Below are 17,584 nucleotides of genomic sequence, written 5' to 3' on the forward strand. Positions count from 1 at the left end.
AGCGACGGCCCTGCTCCCTCCGAAGATATTTTCGCTATTGGGAAAAGGAAACTTCATATCACTGGAAAAGGAAGGCTCGGGTCTAGTGTTTATGCAAGATCTTTATGCTCGTCCACTCTTTGCTGGTATATTATTGAAAAATATCGTGCGATGGCCAAGTTTGTCTCACTTCCTTGAGAATATGATCTCGACAGCTTGTTTTCTGGGGTCAGGGTTGAAGGACATCATCCATCTATGTAACCGTTCATCTACACGATTCAAGTCGCCGTGTGTATCATCAGCTGCGAGTTTAGGATCCTTTACAACATTATAAAGGGAACTTATAATACAAATAATTTAATCATACTTTTCAGGCCTACCTTTAAGTCACTGATAAATTTATGTAAATGCAAGAAACAGCAAAGGTCCCAAAATCGAACATTGTGGGACACCTACAGAAATATCTCCCAAACTATAAGCCAAACTGTTTAGAACAATTAGCTAGTTATGGTTTAACAGAAAATTGTGGAAAAGAGTTAGCGATTTTCCAGGGACAATCTTCTGAACTTAAAATGAAGCCCTTTTTGCCATGCTCGATCTATGAAAAATTGTTTTTGGACATATGCTTTATCAAGAGAAGTTTGCTTTTAAGTCCTAATCTGAGTTTTAAAAATCGTAGGATGAAGTTTTTAAATGATTTCCATACGAGAGCCGTAAGTTGCCAGATGATCGCATTAAGCGTGAAACTCAGAGTGGCACCTTAGAACCATCCTGTTGTACACACCAAATAGCGTAAGTTAATATCGTATTTTGAAACTCGTATATCCCGAACGTTCTTTTGGAACAATGTTTGCAAATTATACAAGGACAGTTTACCTCGGTTTAGGAGAGTTTCCTGCCATAATAAGGACTTTGAAAGAGACGTTTCAAGAAGAAGGGTCCTGGAAATAGATCTTTTTTGGTAATATTATTTGGCCAATTGATTTTGGTTAAATCACACTGCTCTGTGTGGGGTGTGGGGGGGGGGGGGGCTGTGTAAATCTATCACTCAAACTTTAACACTGTAATATTGCAAAAAAGGGCATACGTTTATCGTGCAGTTTCTCAATTTTTTCTAAAAAATCAAATTCTCATATGTCTACAAACTCAGCGTCATAAAAACAGATTGTTTTTTGCTTAAATACCCTTTCACAGCGGTGGTGATAATTGAAGTACTTCAGCATATGTTTCTGTGAAAGTGTTTTATTGTCAATTTCTTGTCTTCTCGACAGCGTCTCCCTTTTCCAGGTCATTTCAGGTCATTTCAGTGTACCAACTTAGGGAAAGGGAGCTACCTTTCTTGCCCGTATAAAATTTCATATAACGGGTCATGCGCTGCCATTTTCTCTTGGTCTTAGTCGTTCACTTTTTTGCAAGCCGTAGAAGCTCTATTAAGTCCCGGAGGGGATGGGGGCTATTTAATTTTTGAAGTTGCAGAGAAGGGCTTAACGAGAGGGTGCTAATATAGAGGGAGCGTATTGATAGGGGGGGGGGGGTTTATTCTGCTATACATCTTTGGAAAGTAACCAATACCAGCTACTTGTCATATTTTAATCAAGACTTAGTCAATTAAATTTTTTTTTATTTTTATCCGAAACATCAAAAACGAAGAGAGCCTTTTTTAATTTTCTGCTTCAAAAATGGAGGCTGCATAGCTATTTCTGTACCATTGAAATGAATTGCAATTTGAAGAACTATTACGGTAGATCCAATGTGCCCAAACTACGTATTTACTAAATAAAATATTTTGAAATGATGGCTTATATCTTAGCACATTTCGGTAGAATTTTATAGAATGATCTTGGAAATCAAGTGGTTTGGACGCAAATTAGATTCCAGCCGGCTTCCCGATGAGGTGATTGGCTGTGTTTAAATCTAGAAAATAACTGTGATTAACTTTCATATGCCGCTTTTATAGGGAATATTTTGTAGCCACAAGATTAGATGCACTTTAGGCCTAATTTTGGTAACGCTAATTGACTCTAAGAATCGGTGTAAACTTGTAAATTACCGCAATGGAGAGCTTTCAGAGGGTCAAATGATGCTTTACAGGTGTATAGCAGTTGGACAATGCTGGTAATAAAGAGTAAGCATGCTTTCTTCGTTAATAATTCAGACCCAAGTGTCGCTTTGTTGTGTTTGTTTCAATAGTCACGTGATTCTAATTCATTGAAAATTATCGGTTACGAAGGTCACGTGACATTGTCTGGGCGATAATCGGTCTTTTTCGTGTGTCACGTGATTTTATCACAAAAGAGCATGCTGAGAACAATGTAATTTTTCTTGATGTATGATTTACCTGTTTAATGCCAGATCTATCCTTGTGACATAGTTTGTTCATCGATAACACATTCCAGAAGATCGCAAATATCTGTCGAAATGAGTTGCAAAATTATGTACATACATGCTAAAGTTTAGTCTGGAATGCGTCTGTAGAAGAGTTGCAAAATCTTTCTTTGTTTGGTTTTTATGCAAGATTTGTGACGGATTTATTGGAGACTTTGCATTATTACCACATGTCAAGATAACCAGTAGAAAACTTCCTGGTTTAAAGTTTTCCGCGATTGGCAACTTATCAGTGAATATACAAGATTCCTGGCTACTTGTATCTGTCATTGTTTTTTGTTTGCTGGTTTTGTGCAAGTAACTTTGATTTCCTGGATAATGTTACAAACTTCTGTGTGAAATAAGAAAAAACAACGCTTGTTTAGTGATGGTGCTGGATGCTACCTAAATATATAACCTTACTCGTTTGAGTCAGGCATTTTGCTCACAATCTGGAAATTTCTACATGCGTACATCGTGGCATATTGAAATTTGAAGTGTTCAAAAAGAGAGAAGCACACAGAGCTGTTTTCACAACGCACTAAACAGGTGGCAAAGATCAAAATGGTTTTTTACTGCCTTTGTAGTATACGCAGGTAAATTAATTTGAATTTCGAATTTTCTTTAATTCGCCTGAAGGAAATGTTCACAGCTAACATTGTTCTTGTAGCACGTGTCTTGGAACACACGCCGTTTGCTCTACTTTTTATTATTACTTGATCAGTCTCTGACTCTTGATTCCAATTTCCGTCACCATATGTATTATATGGCACTATATGTTGTTTAGTCCTCTAAATTCTTGGTAACAATTTTTGGTAAATATTGAGAAATTTTGCAAGCTGGCTAAAGGCGCTTTTGGTGATCGAAAACTTTGAGAATCTAAAGTGTTTTTAGCATGTGAGCCAGGAATATAAAGTTGTTTTGTTAACAGATCAAAATCAAATGCACCTGGTGCCTTCTTATTTTTGAAGGAAAGATGGCTTTCAAGAAACCCGTTTTTCGTCCAGTTTTCGGAATGTATTATCAAAAAGTATGCTGTGCCCGTGTCGAAATTAAAAGTTTAAAATTCAATGTATTTCTATTGATTAAAATAATCTTGTGTTTGTAAGTCTAAAATTGTGAACAAATATTTTATCAGTTGTTTAACAAGAAGCTGGTGCGATATAGAAATATTTGAAAGTATATCATAATACTCTGTTTAATCGTTTTAACTGTTTGATTTTTCAGAGAAGTGATTTTTTTTCTCTTTTGAAGACTTTTTAAGAAGAATTGGCAATATTATCGTATGCCCTGCTTTTGAAAACCTTCCGAAACTTGAAAACTTTAATTGTGTTTATCTAAGTTTTTAAATGGCATTGATAAATGTCAGGGTTAAAATTTTCTTAAGCCAGTCGCAATCAGATTTAAATCTGATTTAAAGTAACCCAAAGTTGAAACAGGCAGATACACATATTTTGTTTTGAGCTTGAAAAGCACAAGCATGTAACTCGTGGCTCGCCTGTCCAGCCAAGAGAGAAAGGTCCACAGAACAAATTATGGTTTGAGGGGGGGGGGGGGCTAAAGATGTTTGGGGGCCTAAACATGATAAAAGCAATAACAAGGAGATTTTCGTATGGTTTCAACTACATTTCGGAATGGAAGGGCTACACACACTCGGGTTAAATACGAATGCAGAGCTATTGGCACATTTTAGTGTCATTAAAATCCTAAACCACCCCCTCTCTCGCTACTTTCGGTCTCACGCACGTTATGCGTCTGGAAGCAATTTTGGTCAAATGGTACACAAGTCCAGCTCAGAAGGCCTAGAAAGCGCAGCTAAAGAAGATTGCCAATGACTGTAGAGCTATGGTGCCCGTTTTAGTTTCGTAAAAAGCCCATACCACCAGTAGTCGTGTCGTCACGGGGTGGACTGGGGTGGACTTGCCCACCCCGGTTTTTGCAGAAGTCGATTTTCTAATTTCTCAATATCCGTTGTAAAATTTTTAGGGGGGGGGGGGGGGGGATGTGGAGTTGGCCTGATCAGATCGATTTCCATTTTCGCACTTGCAAAAAAGCTACTGTTGAAAAAATCTTGCTTTATTAATTTAATTGCAATTGACGCTGTCATCGATTCGTGTTAGTTTTTCCGTGGCTCTTAGTGTTCTATTGGCTCTTCGTTATATTACATCTATATATCCAAGTCAAGTTAGCCATGTTTACTAACGTAAATTTGGTATAAGTATGCTTTTGGATATTTCACAAAAAGTGTTTGGCAGAAGCTCTCAAAAATGCATCGAAAGTTTTTTGTCCGAAGTTATTTTCCCGAATCTTTTCTATCCGATAGTAAGCGAATTATTTTCGTGATGATTTTACCCTGACCGTACACTCATGTCTCGTTTAGTTCATACCAAGTCGTAAGTAGAATTAAGCTTCGTAGAATCTCAGACTTATAATAAGATTGAAGTTAATGATCAATCAGTATTCATGTCATACCTTGTCAGGGCCGTCGAGGGGCAGCTCGGGCCCAAGAGTGATTCACAAAACTGGGACCCCCAGAAAATTTCCTGTAGCCACGCTCTTAAATCTCCCGGAGATCAAGGGAAACGCTCTTTTTAGGTACAATTGTTGAAAAAATAATTCAAGGATTTTTACAAGAATGCGCAAAAAAACTTGCACCCCCAGAAAATTTCCTGTAGCCACGCTCTTAAATCTCCTTGAGATCAAGGGAAACGCTCTTTTTAGGTACAATTGTTGAAAAAGTTATTCCAAGGATTTTTACAAGAATGCGCAAAAAAACTTGCATGAATCAAGGACATGTGGAAATGTCTCTGCAATAAACTTACAATCGTTTATTCCGTATAAGTAGCTGAAATAGTAGCTTTTTTGCATTGTAAATAGATCATGTTACTTTATAACGGGCCCCATCGGAGCACGGGCCCGGACCTTTTGCCCCTCCTAACCCGCCTCTCGACGCCCCTGTACCTTGTTACATCACGTGTTGCCTTATTATTCAATTTTCGCGAGGGATACTAGTAGCCTATTTTCAAAATTGTTGTTGGTCATAATTTTGATGGAAATGAAATGTGTGATGCACTAAATCAAAGTTCTAGAGAATTTGCCATCTCAAGTACTTTTCCAAACTAAAAGTATGAAGGCATATCAAAGCAGTGCGTTGTCTGGTGTGCCCTCTAGCAGGTATATGTAGTAATTATGGACATTATCCTGTGAAGGAGACTTCCAATAACGCCCTATGTCTGACGCAACCCGACATTACCAGATGCTACAGATAGCAACCGGTAAGTGTCTCCGCACGCGAATCCAAGCCTTTTATGCGCTAATGCAAAGCAGTTTAATCCAACTCCAGACGTTCCCCGCTCATCGCCGGATCGGATCAACGTGCATTTGAATGTTTGCTTCCCAATGACCTGGTTGCTCACGTGTAGAATTGGAAGTTTCAAGGTCTGAGGTTGCGTGGCTTTCGAATAAGATCAACTACTGCTAGAAATGGCTACATTCCCTTTTCACAGACATTTATATTACCAGACTCTTTTCTTGAATTTACAAGACTATTTGATAAGCGTTAGGGATGAGAGGGTCAAATTTCTGGTGAGCACTTTGCTTCAACTTTTTTGCATAGGTTTTTAATGTCTTGATTGGTTAAATTGTGACAACTCGATTATAGCCATTGTCAGTTTTTAGGCGAGAAAAAATCATTTTCTTCGAATCTGTAGGAATATGCCAAAATAAAATCAGGGGTGCGGAAACTATGGGTATGGTCGGTAACGGAATCAAGCTTAGATGGTCTCTCATCGCTGTACTTCTGAAAAGTTTGGCAAATCTACCCAGCTTTTACATAAATTTATTTTTCATGAAGCGAGCAATGTATCACTATCTTGTTAATTTTTTGAGATTTAAGATTTATCTACTGAAGTACTTGATTTTTTTGTAGTGTCAACCGAAAGCTTATGCGTCTCTCTGTGGATGGCAGGGTCAATGCCAAACGAAGCAGCATTTTGTTTGACAAAACTATGCCAGTACCAAGTGAAGTAAGTGCTTTTGCATATACATCATCCCTAATTTACCTTTAATGTTTTGTGACAGCTACATGCTTTATTTCTTCACTTTGTCTAGGTTTCCCATCATATTTTTCTTTGCCATGTCTATCTGCTGCTGCTACAAGCTAGCGAGCGGAAAGGTATCCCCATTCTTTATCTATCTTCAATGCCCCTCTACCATCTCAAGCGTTTTTAATACTTTTCACTTCGAATAGAACACGACAGGGACACTACCTGACCAATTTTCATTGGCAGTAAACATTAAAATTTGCTTCTCGATGTTTTACTTTTGCTTTTATTTCGTTTTTTTTCATTGGTTCTCATTGGTTGTTATTGGTCCTCTTTCCTTTTTTGTTTCATTTGCTTTAAAAACAATTGAAACTGTTGATCTGGCATTTCTTGACTATGACGTGAGCTGAGACCCACTCAAGTGTGTTTTGGATAAGCAGCAGCATAGATCGAGTTGAGATTGAAAAAGTGGGAGTAACAAACGTTATGCTAGATTGTGGTCTCACAAGAAACCTTTGTCATTGCTTGCAGAATGAAATCATTTTCAAAGAGCCATTGGAAGAGACAACTATTGGAAGAATTAAAGTTAAAAAGTATGTGCGAGTTTGTCATTATTTAGAGATCTTAGTTCAAAATATGTTATAATACCATTATTCTAAACGCGTGCTTCTGTAGTAGTGTATCTACAACTTGCTAGTAATTTCTCCTAGACCTGTATAATTTTTTTAATGCTAGCAGATTTGACAGCAGATTTAACAACAGCCTTATAAGAACCTATACAGCAAATTAGTGGAAATAAGCAAGTATTTTCTAAAAGGGGCTTTTTCCCGCGTTCTTGAGGGCGGGGCATAAAAATTTTCTGACACCCCCTTTGAAGTCTGCCCCCTCACTTTTAGACTGGTGCGTGGTGCTTGAGTATGGAAATACGATGTTGTAGACAATAATTTAATTCCGCCTAGCTAAGGTAATTTCAGCTTAACTTCTATTGTTATAGAGATCCATCCTAGACGAAGTCCCCTTTTAAAACCTCTAAAATGCTTATACATGTTTGATACTTTGAAGAATAATGATCCGCTGGTTTCCATACCTTGAACTAAACCGTGCCCTTTATTTTGCTGGTGTCCCTGCCATTCGAGGCTAGAACACTCTTTTACGTAGACAAGAAAACATTTAAACCTCTCTTTCGAAAGTTTGTTGCCCATTTTTCTCCAGAAAACCTTTTGCCGTTGGACCAATATAAGCCAACAACTGGTTTTGGTTTCAATTTATTATCCTATAAAAATCCTGTGAATTATGCACAAAACATGTGCAGGATTTATTTCAAGGTAATCTTTTTTAGCCTTCAATGAAGAAAGTATTTAACTAAAAGCATGATTTATTCTAAAGAATTATTTGTGCAGCCGAAATACTTAACGTAGATTAGCAGTTAATGTTCATTTCTGGAAAATCTGACCTCCGCTCCCTTTTAAGACATTTTATAGCGGATCTAGTAGACACTTTTAGATGTGCTGTGAATTTATTTTTAAAGATGTTTCCGTTTTTGTAGGCTTGTGAGCAGTGAATCACGCTTTCCGCGCATAGAGGAAATGTCACATTTTCACTATAACAACGTAGAAATTCCTGGAAAACTTGAAGTAAGTTTGTTTTTGTGGCTGCAATTTCTCGGATTAATCTGTCTACGTATTTCTATAATGCCTTTATAAGCTGTATATGGAATCGTTACAAGAATCATGGTATGTAAACTCACTTACAAATGCAACCTATATGAAAATTTATACCATGCCAGAATACGACGATTCAGCCTCAGGACTCGATTTATTCTGTATCCAAATTATTAATATATGTTATGTTCATATTTTCGATATTTATATGGCATGCCTCCTTCAACCTTTGTTCACTGGTCAAAATATATTCTACCTCATATTTCTGCCTGGTCCTGTGTTTCTACCAAATTTTCGCCCGCTTGTATGTAAGTTTTTTACAACGAGAAGCAGTCAGGTAATGGCTCCAAGGTATGACTGCGAATGTTACCGTAAATCATCAAATTGCCCCTCCCCCTCCCCTCGAAAAAGGTACTGTATTCGCAAGTCAGGTGCCCTGGCAAATCATGTTATAGTTGTGCCAAGTAAAGCAATGTTTTCCATTTTTCACGTCGTTCAAGCAGGAACATGAAAAGAACAGATATATTCTCACACATCAGATTTAATTAAAAGGAGAGTCGATTTTTATCACTCTTCTGAAGTTACAACGATGTTGTATAAAAGCGCCCATTATAATTATAATCATTATTAGTCATCTTGATGTTTTTGATATTTTTGTCACCTTGCGTTTATATTGAGTTGTGGCACAATCATTTTCCTTTCCTTTCAACCACTTGCTCTTCCCATCTTAATTAGCTTTCCTTTACTTAATTCTTGTATTGTATTTTTCATTTCACCTGTGGTCTGCTCTAGTGCGTTAAAATTCCGGAACAATAACTGTAGCTTGTCTTACGTCAGAAAAATATTCTAGATTACTCTTTTGGCAAAGTTGTAAAAAACATCTTTTTCACGGATATCTCTAGGATTTAGTGTCGACTTACTCACATATGTTGGTTTTACCAATAATCCGGCTTATCGGAGCATAAACGGAAGCTTTTAATAAATCTTTACCTTAAATTCTCTGGCCTAACTAGTTTTGGCAACCTTTCAGGAAATTTTGATATCAATCTGTTTTTTATCGAAAAATCGACATATATCTGGTTTCTGGGGTTCAGAATTTGTAGATAACCACCCTGGTTGTTCCTTGACACCTTTAATGCAGATTCGAAGATTGAAGTCATGTTTCATCAAGCTAGCTTAGTGAAGAATACCAAGAAACGGGCAAGGGATGAAGAAGTGCTATTACGTCTGGCCTGTCTTGAAAACTTAAGAAAATGCTTTCCTTTCTTTCCATTTCCCCCTGATATTTTAGGTGTGACCCCATATTTCCCCATATTTCCTAAAAACCCCCATTTTTTCTATTGAAGGCTTACAGCTATACAATATTTTCAAAACCTGGAAACCTGTCTCAACCAACCAATCATTAGAAAGCCATTTGAAATGTCGCTCTGTGAATTTATCATTTTTTCACAAGCTTGTTATAACTGGTGACTTCTTTTCACACCATTAATCCTATCTTAAAAATGATTTGAATAGAATGAACTCCTATTCAATAAAATCAAGATTTTCGGTGGATCGATCTTGTCAAGACACTATTCAAAGTATTCAAAGGTTCCAAGAAATTCTGTGTAATTCCAAGAAAAGTTTCTTCCTTAAATAATATTCTCATGGCCTTCTTTCAGGGCTCTACTGGCTCATTCCTCTTGCTATTGAACTTTCTCCATTCGTTTATTATTATATCTATGTCATATTCTTTATGTATCTACAGCACTCCCATGAGATTTTTTACTGGCTTTTTATAAACGTGCAATCCTGTATTTAGTATTTCATTTTCCCACGTTCGAGCAAAACTCTAACATTACTATGTTTGAGAATAATCAATGTCGCCTAACTAGTTTGCGGCAATGCTTAATTCTATCACGAGATTTCAAAAGAATTTTCCCATGTTGTACAGTATTGCATTTGAAGTTTACTGCCGGGGATTAAACGGATTTAACTGTTGTACAGTTTTAAAATTACTCCCATCAGTACCAGATAGTATAAAAAAATTCATTTTGCATGAACGGGGATATTTTGACTCCGTTTGAATAAACCCAAGTGTTTTCCAGAGGGTTATCATAGAGCTTCAGCCAAATATCAACCAAAGACAATAATTATATGACAAGTCACTGAAAGATTGTAACCATGGCTACTTTCGACCACAAACATGGTGATCTTGAAAAGACGGGGTACACTTTTGATTAATGGTTAAAGGGGATGTATCTACACCTTACAACTTCCACAAAATTAGCCACTGTGACCACGTATACTTTACATTTTTAATTTCCATCTAGTTCATCAAGGTTAATCTATAATGGTGGACGAATTGTTTTCTTTCTTCATTTGTGTATTTCCTGTTTTACTGTATCGTGTTATTTATCAACCTGCGTAATTCGAGGAATGCGGAGAATGTTACAGATTGAGGGGGCTAAAACGTTTAGGGGGGAGGGCTAAACATGCTAAAAACCAAGAATTACATTCTGGAAATTATTGGGGGGACTCAATAGCCTCCCCCTGCGCCCCCTGCTTCTACGGTACCTTGCATAATTCTTGCTCACGATTCCTTTAAATCGCAAGATTCTTTGAAGCGAGCTAATGACCTATTCGCAAGATACTTTTCTTTTGGCCAACCGTATGATTTTGCCGGTTTCTGTTACCTTTGATCTTGTAACTAGGAACAGGTACCCCCATTTATTTTGCTACTATCTGATATTCATGAAGCTTAGACACCAGTTGAAAGATTGCCGCTCAGTGCCCATGCAAGTCAACATTGTAGCCAAGCAATACACGCTTTTGTTTTGTAATCACGTTTGCTTGAGACAGACATTCACTTTCGTAAACGCGTTTGTTGGTGAATTAACGCTATTTAGTTCTAAGTTTGTTGCATAAACATATTTCTACATCAAAAGTTTTCCTCGCATTGTACAGCGACAGTTTACTATCGATAAGCATTGTCATATACATACTTTTTATAAGAGTACCTTGAATTTGGCTGAGCCTTGGTTTTCTTGAAAATTTGTAGTTCTGAGCCTAAAATTGTTCTTAAATCTTTTTTAAGAAAAATGATCAAATCTTAGGCAACCTTACTTGAAAAATTCCTGGTCGCCTAACTCAAACGAAATTGGCGCGGAATTATGAAATTGCTATGGTGATCATACAGTATCAACTATGCTGTGCGAGAACACCGCTGGCAAAAGTAATGACCAGTGACGTCAACAAAAAGAAAGACTATGATAACCTTTTCTGAAAAATAAACTCCTCTAGATGTTTATGAGCAATGTTTCTTGTATAATTTGAACGTATTAGTTTTTCCTTAACCTATTTGCAACTTGTTTGTCCGAGAGACTGTCTTCAAAGTTAGTTATTATTACTTGAAATTTCTTAATTTTAAATGAGAATTTAATATACAATCCTTTTTTGGTGGATTTTCTTGGCAAGTATCATGTTGTAAAATTTCTTAAAAGGAGCTGTTTCTATCCGATCAGACTTTTGATAAAACTGTACTAGCTATGACTGAAGACTCCCCCACCCCCCCCCCCCCCCCCCGGCCAATTACCTATTAATTCAATATTAAAAACATATTAGCTTTGATCGGTCACTAACCCGGATATTTATTTAACTATGTGTAGGGAGAACCTCGCCTTTTCCTCGCACAGTGTCTGCGGGTTGCATTATAGAGTCGTATGGGCGTTTATTGTCCTTTGTCAATGCAAAACTGTATTCTTCTTTGTTTCGTGCGGTCCAGTTCAACGTGCTTTTATTCGTTCATAATACCAAGCTCTTTTGATTCAACAGTCGGGCCGGCACTGTAAATTCAGAGCTGGGTCAGCCTTGAGACATTGTCAATGTTAATGTTTTTCATCCTGACTCATTTGTTACAATAAAGGGAAGGTTTTGGGATTGGCAGTGCTTGTTGTTTGACTGTTTTATCCTACACACTCGTAGATTACACTGTTTGAAGATCAAACCTTAGAAGGAAACGATTCGAGCGAGTTTGTTCAGGTGAGTTGCTTCCCTTTTTTATCTTTGTTTTCATTTAGCTATCTATCGTAGCAATCAGCTGATTTTTACGCTCCAATCGAGAGGGACCTAGTCTCCTTGAAACTTATTTCTTGAAACTTCTTGAAAAGTATTTTCATAAATTGTCGAGCCAGATAACTTCGACGATATTGTCCAAAATGGTACTTTGGCTTTACTCAAAGAATATTTTTCAGATATTTTTAAACGTGTTTCATTAATACTGCGCATTACCTCGCTATTGTTCTTATCAAAGTGAACCTAGTCTTTGCAACTTATTTGATAAAACGTGATATGTAAATGACAAAGTGTTGACCTTTACCAAATATTTATGACATGTATTTTTGAGCTTTGCAATTTCGGTGTTATTTCAAAGCATGGGCAGTGGTACCAATGGAAATATAAGTTTAAGTATGTTTTTCATTTCTGCTCATAAATATCACAATTTTTACGAAATATAGACATAAGCTGCTATTTTTGTAAATGCCTAAGTTAAAGAATGGCTTATATCAGACTTCGTGTATCAAGAAAAAAGTTTTCGATTTATTTAATTTGAAATCAAAGGATATTGTAAGATAGCATACTACATTTTGTCGAAGCGCTCGTTACATTGGCCTACACAATTTATATAAATCATTTAATGGTCCAAGGCTGGTCGTAGCTAGTAAATTAGCCCGAAAGAAACATCAAGCTGACTGGGACATAAGGGCAATTGGCCCTTGGCCCGTGAGCAAAGAAGAGTCCGCTGGAAATTAAACTGTCTCTATTTCAAACAAGATTCTTGAAAACATGGTAATTACAAATCATATCTGTATTGCGAAAGTTTAACAATGCTTTACGAAGGTAAACTAAAGTTAATACATGTAATTCGTCGCATTTTAAATTTATATTAAACGCAATTTCGGGTTTATTGCTTTGGGTAGAAAGAGTACCAAGCATTGGTCCTGCCCCTTGGTCCGACGTGGCTTAGTGAAGGGCTTCGACACTTTCTGATCTCATTTTTGAAAATGACAACACGTGTTTATGGTCTTGTTGTGACATTCATAACTGAGTAAAATTTTGCTCATTAATAATTTCTAAGGGTATAATCGAGAAATAATTTGACAAGCAAACAGCGCTATACGGGTAGCAATATATTATTGAAGAACAAATTGCAAAAGTTCTCCCATTGCTATACATCTAACCAGAACTTGGAATTTTATTGATCAGGGTGAGCTGTTACCCATGTCCGACTAAACTGTCGGTTGAATATGAGATTTTAGCGTCAGGTTGTAAATTTACGGTGTGCCCTCTCCCGATTAATGGAACCTTTATTCCCCCCTTCTTCCAATTACTGGAACTTTTTCTTCTGCCCTTCTCCCAATTACTGGAACCTTGGATGCATGTACAAGTTAGACTATGGTTTTCATAGAATTTTTACAGCAAACGAGAAAGCGAAAATTTATAAAAGGTTTCTGGAAGACAACTCATTGCCAAAAAGAATAGTTAATCTTTTTTGTGTTGTGTTGATGGCCGCAATGAGTTTAAGAATTAAAAGGTTTTTTTAAAATTTGTTAGGAAAAACAGAAATTGAAGATTTCTAGTTGGGGTGTGGAAGCCGTGAATTTTGTTTGTCGGACGTACATTCGACATTTGACATTTTATCAATCAAACACCATGTCTAGGAGAGTAACAATTTTGACATTTTAGTTTTCCTCGCTTTTCCTTTAAGTTTTTTGAAATAATCCATAGTTACTGAATTACATTTATTTACAAATGATGTTTTGTTGTCATTGATTTATCGGTAAGTTTAACCTTGAAATGCTTTTCTTATTTGAAATTTTCCTGTGGGAAATAACATGGGTTTTGTTCAGTTTGATATTACCCGAAAGGCCAATCCCAACCACAACATTCCCTGGTTCCTGTTAATCTTTTCAAATTGTGTAGATGAAATATCCCTGAAATTCACATACTGAGTACGTCCCTCCCTCTATCAACTCGAGATAGAGCTTTGTTATCGCTAACGACTAGTTCTAACAACGGCAATAGCCACTTATGTTCGTGTTTATATGTGATTTTTCGAGTCTTAAATCATATATTCTGCCGTAGTCAAAGCCATGTCAAAGTGGCTTAATTATCTTGATATTTTATTCATTTCTAAAGCAAATTTTCTAATTTGCTAAGCCTTAGACTAAAGCAATCCATAATCTTGTGTCTGATGGTTTGCGGCACATTTTTCTGTCAGTTCGAAGTGCGTCTTTATCTTTATAAGCCCTGTGAAGTGAATCTCCTTTCTCAACTCAATTGATATCCACGACGATAACTCAAAAATTCCTTGTTTTCATTGCGCCGTATTGGCTCAACTCGATACCACAGAAGCCCTATAAGAATTTTCATTATTTTAGCCAACTTGAGCATTATCGATAATTACTTCATTTTTTTACACCAAGTTTACAGCTTCAGTATCAAAGACATTGCTTTGCTTCGGCAATTCAATGCCATTGTTAAACGTCTATAAGGCCATAAATATAAAAATGATGATTTGCAATTTTTCTCTAATTTTTCAAACCTTCTCATATTCAAGACCTAAAACAATAACTCAGAATTTCATTTAACAAAAATGTAATTGTATCATTGACTGATCCAAAAAGATGAATTTTGCTAAGTTTCTAGTAACCCAAAAAGTAACCACACCTCCCTCCCCCCGTATCCAAGAGCACAGTTGCGGCTCACACTGTCTTAAAAAGGCCTTTTTTCGATTAATTACTGTAAAAAATTAGATACAACCCTGCCAAGTAGTTCTGAGCCTAAAATTTTTATTCATTTCTAGAGGAATTAGGTCGATTATAATTTGGCAAATCAGTGTTTGATTATCAACTGGCGCCGTTACCTTTTAAGGAGATCAATCCGCTATGCTTGGAACATTCACACCCACCCCGTGACTATCGTTATAGAATACTATTAGCACGGGGGTAGCCTGATGCAAGGTTTCTGTCCGGTATTGCCGAGGTTCAATCTTCCAATGGCAAAAACTTAAAACGTCACGTCACGTACCCGAAAAACTCAAAAAATCCAGGCAACCAAGAAAGGTAACCAAGTATTCTTTAAGGGATACTTTACTCGGTTAGTCATGCTGCTTCGTTAATGTAGTATTAACGTGAATGATTGCAGTCAATTAGTCAGTAATAGAGTACCAATTGTTCAGTCTTTCCCTAATCCATCTTCATGATTTGCATTTTATGTCAGATAAAACAGTGGCCCTCGAGATCAATGTCCGGCTCAGCTTCTATGGCATGTGTTATGCATTTTTATGTACGAAGAATGAGTACATGAAGGGGGGATTTTGCTCGGCTCGATGGGCATCCATATATATATATATATATATATATATATATGTAGAATTGTTGCCAATTGTGTAACAATGGATCGGCATTTTGATGAGTTCAACAATGGAAACATAGAAGCCGAATTCAAAGGCGGGAGACAATCGAAACAATGCAGGCATAGAATGCCAAAATCAAAGGATTTTCCCAATTTTCCCAAACGAACAATCGAGAATCGTGAGTTTCCCGATTAAGTGGTCAATTGAGGTTCGCTAATCGACACTTAGGTCTATAATCGTGCTATTAAATTGGGTTCGGCTGCTAGCCTGAGATCCCCTTTGTGGTCATCCTCTTAGATTCTACCAATCACTTTTAGTTTTGCTCGTGACGTTGGGCAGTTAAAATTGGTTCTGCACGTGCATGTTGAACGGTAGCCAGAATAGATCAGAAACTTCTCGTAATCGAGAATGGTGCTTTCATCCTGTCAAGCGTCAACGTAATTAGACGTATAATTTGCAATTTGCTATGTGGGATACAAAAGAAAGTGCGGGAATATGCGATTTCACGTTTCACGAGTTTCTGCAAGAATTAACTTTCATGCAAGGAACTCGGGACATTTAAAGAGTCTGAAGCAAGGGCGGGAAATTCGAATATATTGCAAGTATCAGAAATCTGTTTAGTTTTTCGCAAGTTTTGCAAAGTCGGTGAAAGTTATTCGAAAGTTTCCAGGCTATGCAAAATTGTCGCAAAATGCTTGCAGGTACTTTCCAGTTTTCTCTAGGGTTTATCCAAAATTCATTCCAAATTCTTCAGACCCCGTTGGATAAGGTAGTTTGGTGTAGGAAAAACATAGAAACAACGGGAATTTGTTAAAAGTCTGTCAGACTAACAGTTACGAGAATGATCAATTAATCATTTGGGGAACTGTGACTACATTTCTTAATCAAACGGTTCAATTGCCGAATTAAAGAAATCTTTGCACTCGCAACTAGGAAGTTTACGAAATTAAAAGTTTGGCTGCTCACAATTACGTACGAAAGATTCCCCTTCGTAATCAAGTAATTGCACTGCCGCGAGATCATTATGCTGGAACCGTTTTGTCAGCGCGGGTCGTTAGAGATCGTTAGGCACGCATCGATTTCTCCTTCTGCAAAGGTTGATAGTGGAATCCAAAGATCTGGGTTTGTAAACTTACTGCGTCATAGCAGTTCCCGCCGTTTATCAAGAAACTGTAAATATGCGAAACGCATTTTGATAAAGCAACCGAATAAAAATAATTTTTCGTGTTATGCTATCAAGCAAAAAATGTCCTTCGTCATATCAAAAAAACAAAATCCCAGTTAGGTCCCACTCACAGAGCCCCAATATATGAGTTGTGTAAAGTTGCTGCGTCATAGCTTGTGCCGCCGTTTTTTTAGGCATTCTCATAAAACATAAAGGTTCTTAGTTGTCTGGGAAACAGACTGGAAGCGCATCTAGAAAAGTTCAGACTTTTAATACATTTGGAATCTTCGTTGTCGTCATCATTGTCATCGTCGTCATCATAATCACCATCATTATAATCATCATCATCATAATCATCAATCATCATCATCATCAATCATCATCATCATCATCATCAATCATCATCATTATCATCATCATCATCATCAATCATCATCATCATCAGTTTTGTCCACATCGCCAATTCATAATATCGAAGTACCATTCCTCCACATTCTTCGTACATTGCAAAAGCCGTGCTATTTTTCAGTTTCCTTGCAAGTATTTGTTCGTGGGCAATACCGCGGAATGTTTCCAATACTAACAGAGCTTCAGTTTTGTTTAACCCTTATTCATGCTGTTTTAGCTGATTCCTAAGCACGAAAGCAAAAGACACGAATTCAAAATATTGTACTGTTTCATTTTTCAACCTACGTAAATTCGCATTTTTCTCTCTCATAGATCGCAATATCTTGTGGCAACACAAGTTGGACAGTGAGAAGAAGCTATCAAGACTTGATAGGGCTTGACAGGCAACTTCACAGGTATGACATTTTTGTTTTATATTTTCTTCATTCTCAAGGTTAAGTGATATATAGGCTTTGTTATTACAGTATTGTTTGTGAGTTTGCGATGAGAACGATTTATAATCTCTTTTGCCCCAAATTAGATTTAATGGGCCTAGTAAAATGCTTGGAATGACGATTTAAGAATTAAT

At 37.0% G+C, this 17,584-nt stretch overlaps 1 protein-coding gene across 5 annotated transcripts in view; it reads left to right on the plus strand.

The window, feature by feature from the left end:
* LOC135684267 (GTPase-activating protein CdGAPr) overlaps nucleotides 1–17,584 on the plus strand; it is a 46,871-nt gene that overhangs the window by 10,873 nt on the left and 18,414 nt on the right. For 4 of the 5 annotated variants that reach the window (XM_065199742.2, XM_065199741.2, XM_065199739.2 and 1 more), the window contains 5 exons: nucleotides 6,272–6,368; nucleotides 6,918–6,979; nucleotides 7,933–8,020; nucleotides 12,011–12,067; nucleotides 17,329–17,411. In XM_065199742.2, the coding sequence (XP_065055814.2) occupies nucleotides 6,272–6,368; nucleotides 6,918–6,979; nucleotides 7,933–8,020; nucleotides 12,011–12,067; nucleotides 17,329–17,411 (387 nt within the window). Of the gene's footprint in view, nucleotides 1–1,080; nucleotides 2,940–6,271; nucleotides 6,369–6,917; nucleotides 6,980–7,932; nucleotides 8,021–12,010; nucleotides 12,068–17,328; nucleotides 17,412–17,584 lie in introns of those variants that run through there. The other variant, XM_065199744.2, reaches the window with a different exon arrangement.

The sequence above is a fragment of the Rhopilema esculentum genome, chromosome 21 (assembly GCF_057945365.1).
Source record: "Rhopilema esculentum isolate cy_ngs chromosome 21, ASM5794536v1, whole genome shotgun sequence".
Classification (NCBI taxonomy): domain Eukaryota; kingdom Metazoa; phylum Cnidaria; class Scyphozoa; order Rhizostomeae; family Rhizostomatidae; genus Rhopilema; species Rhopilema esculentum.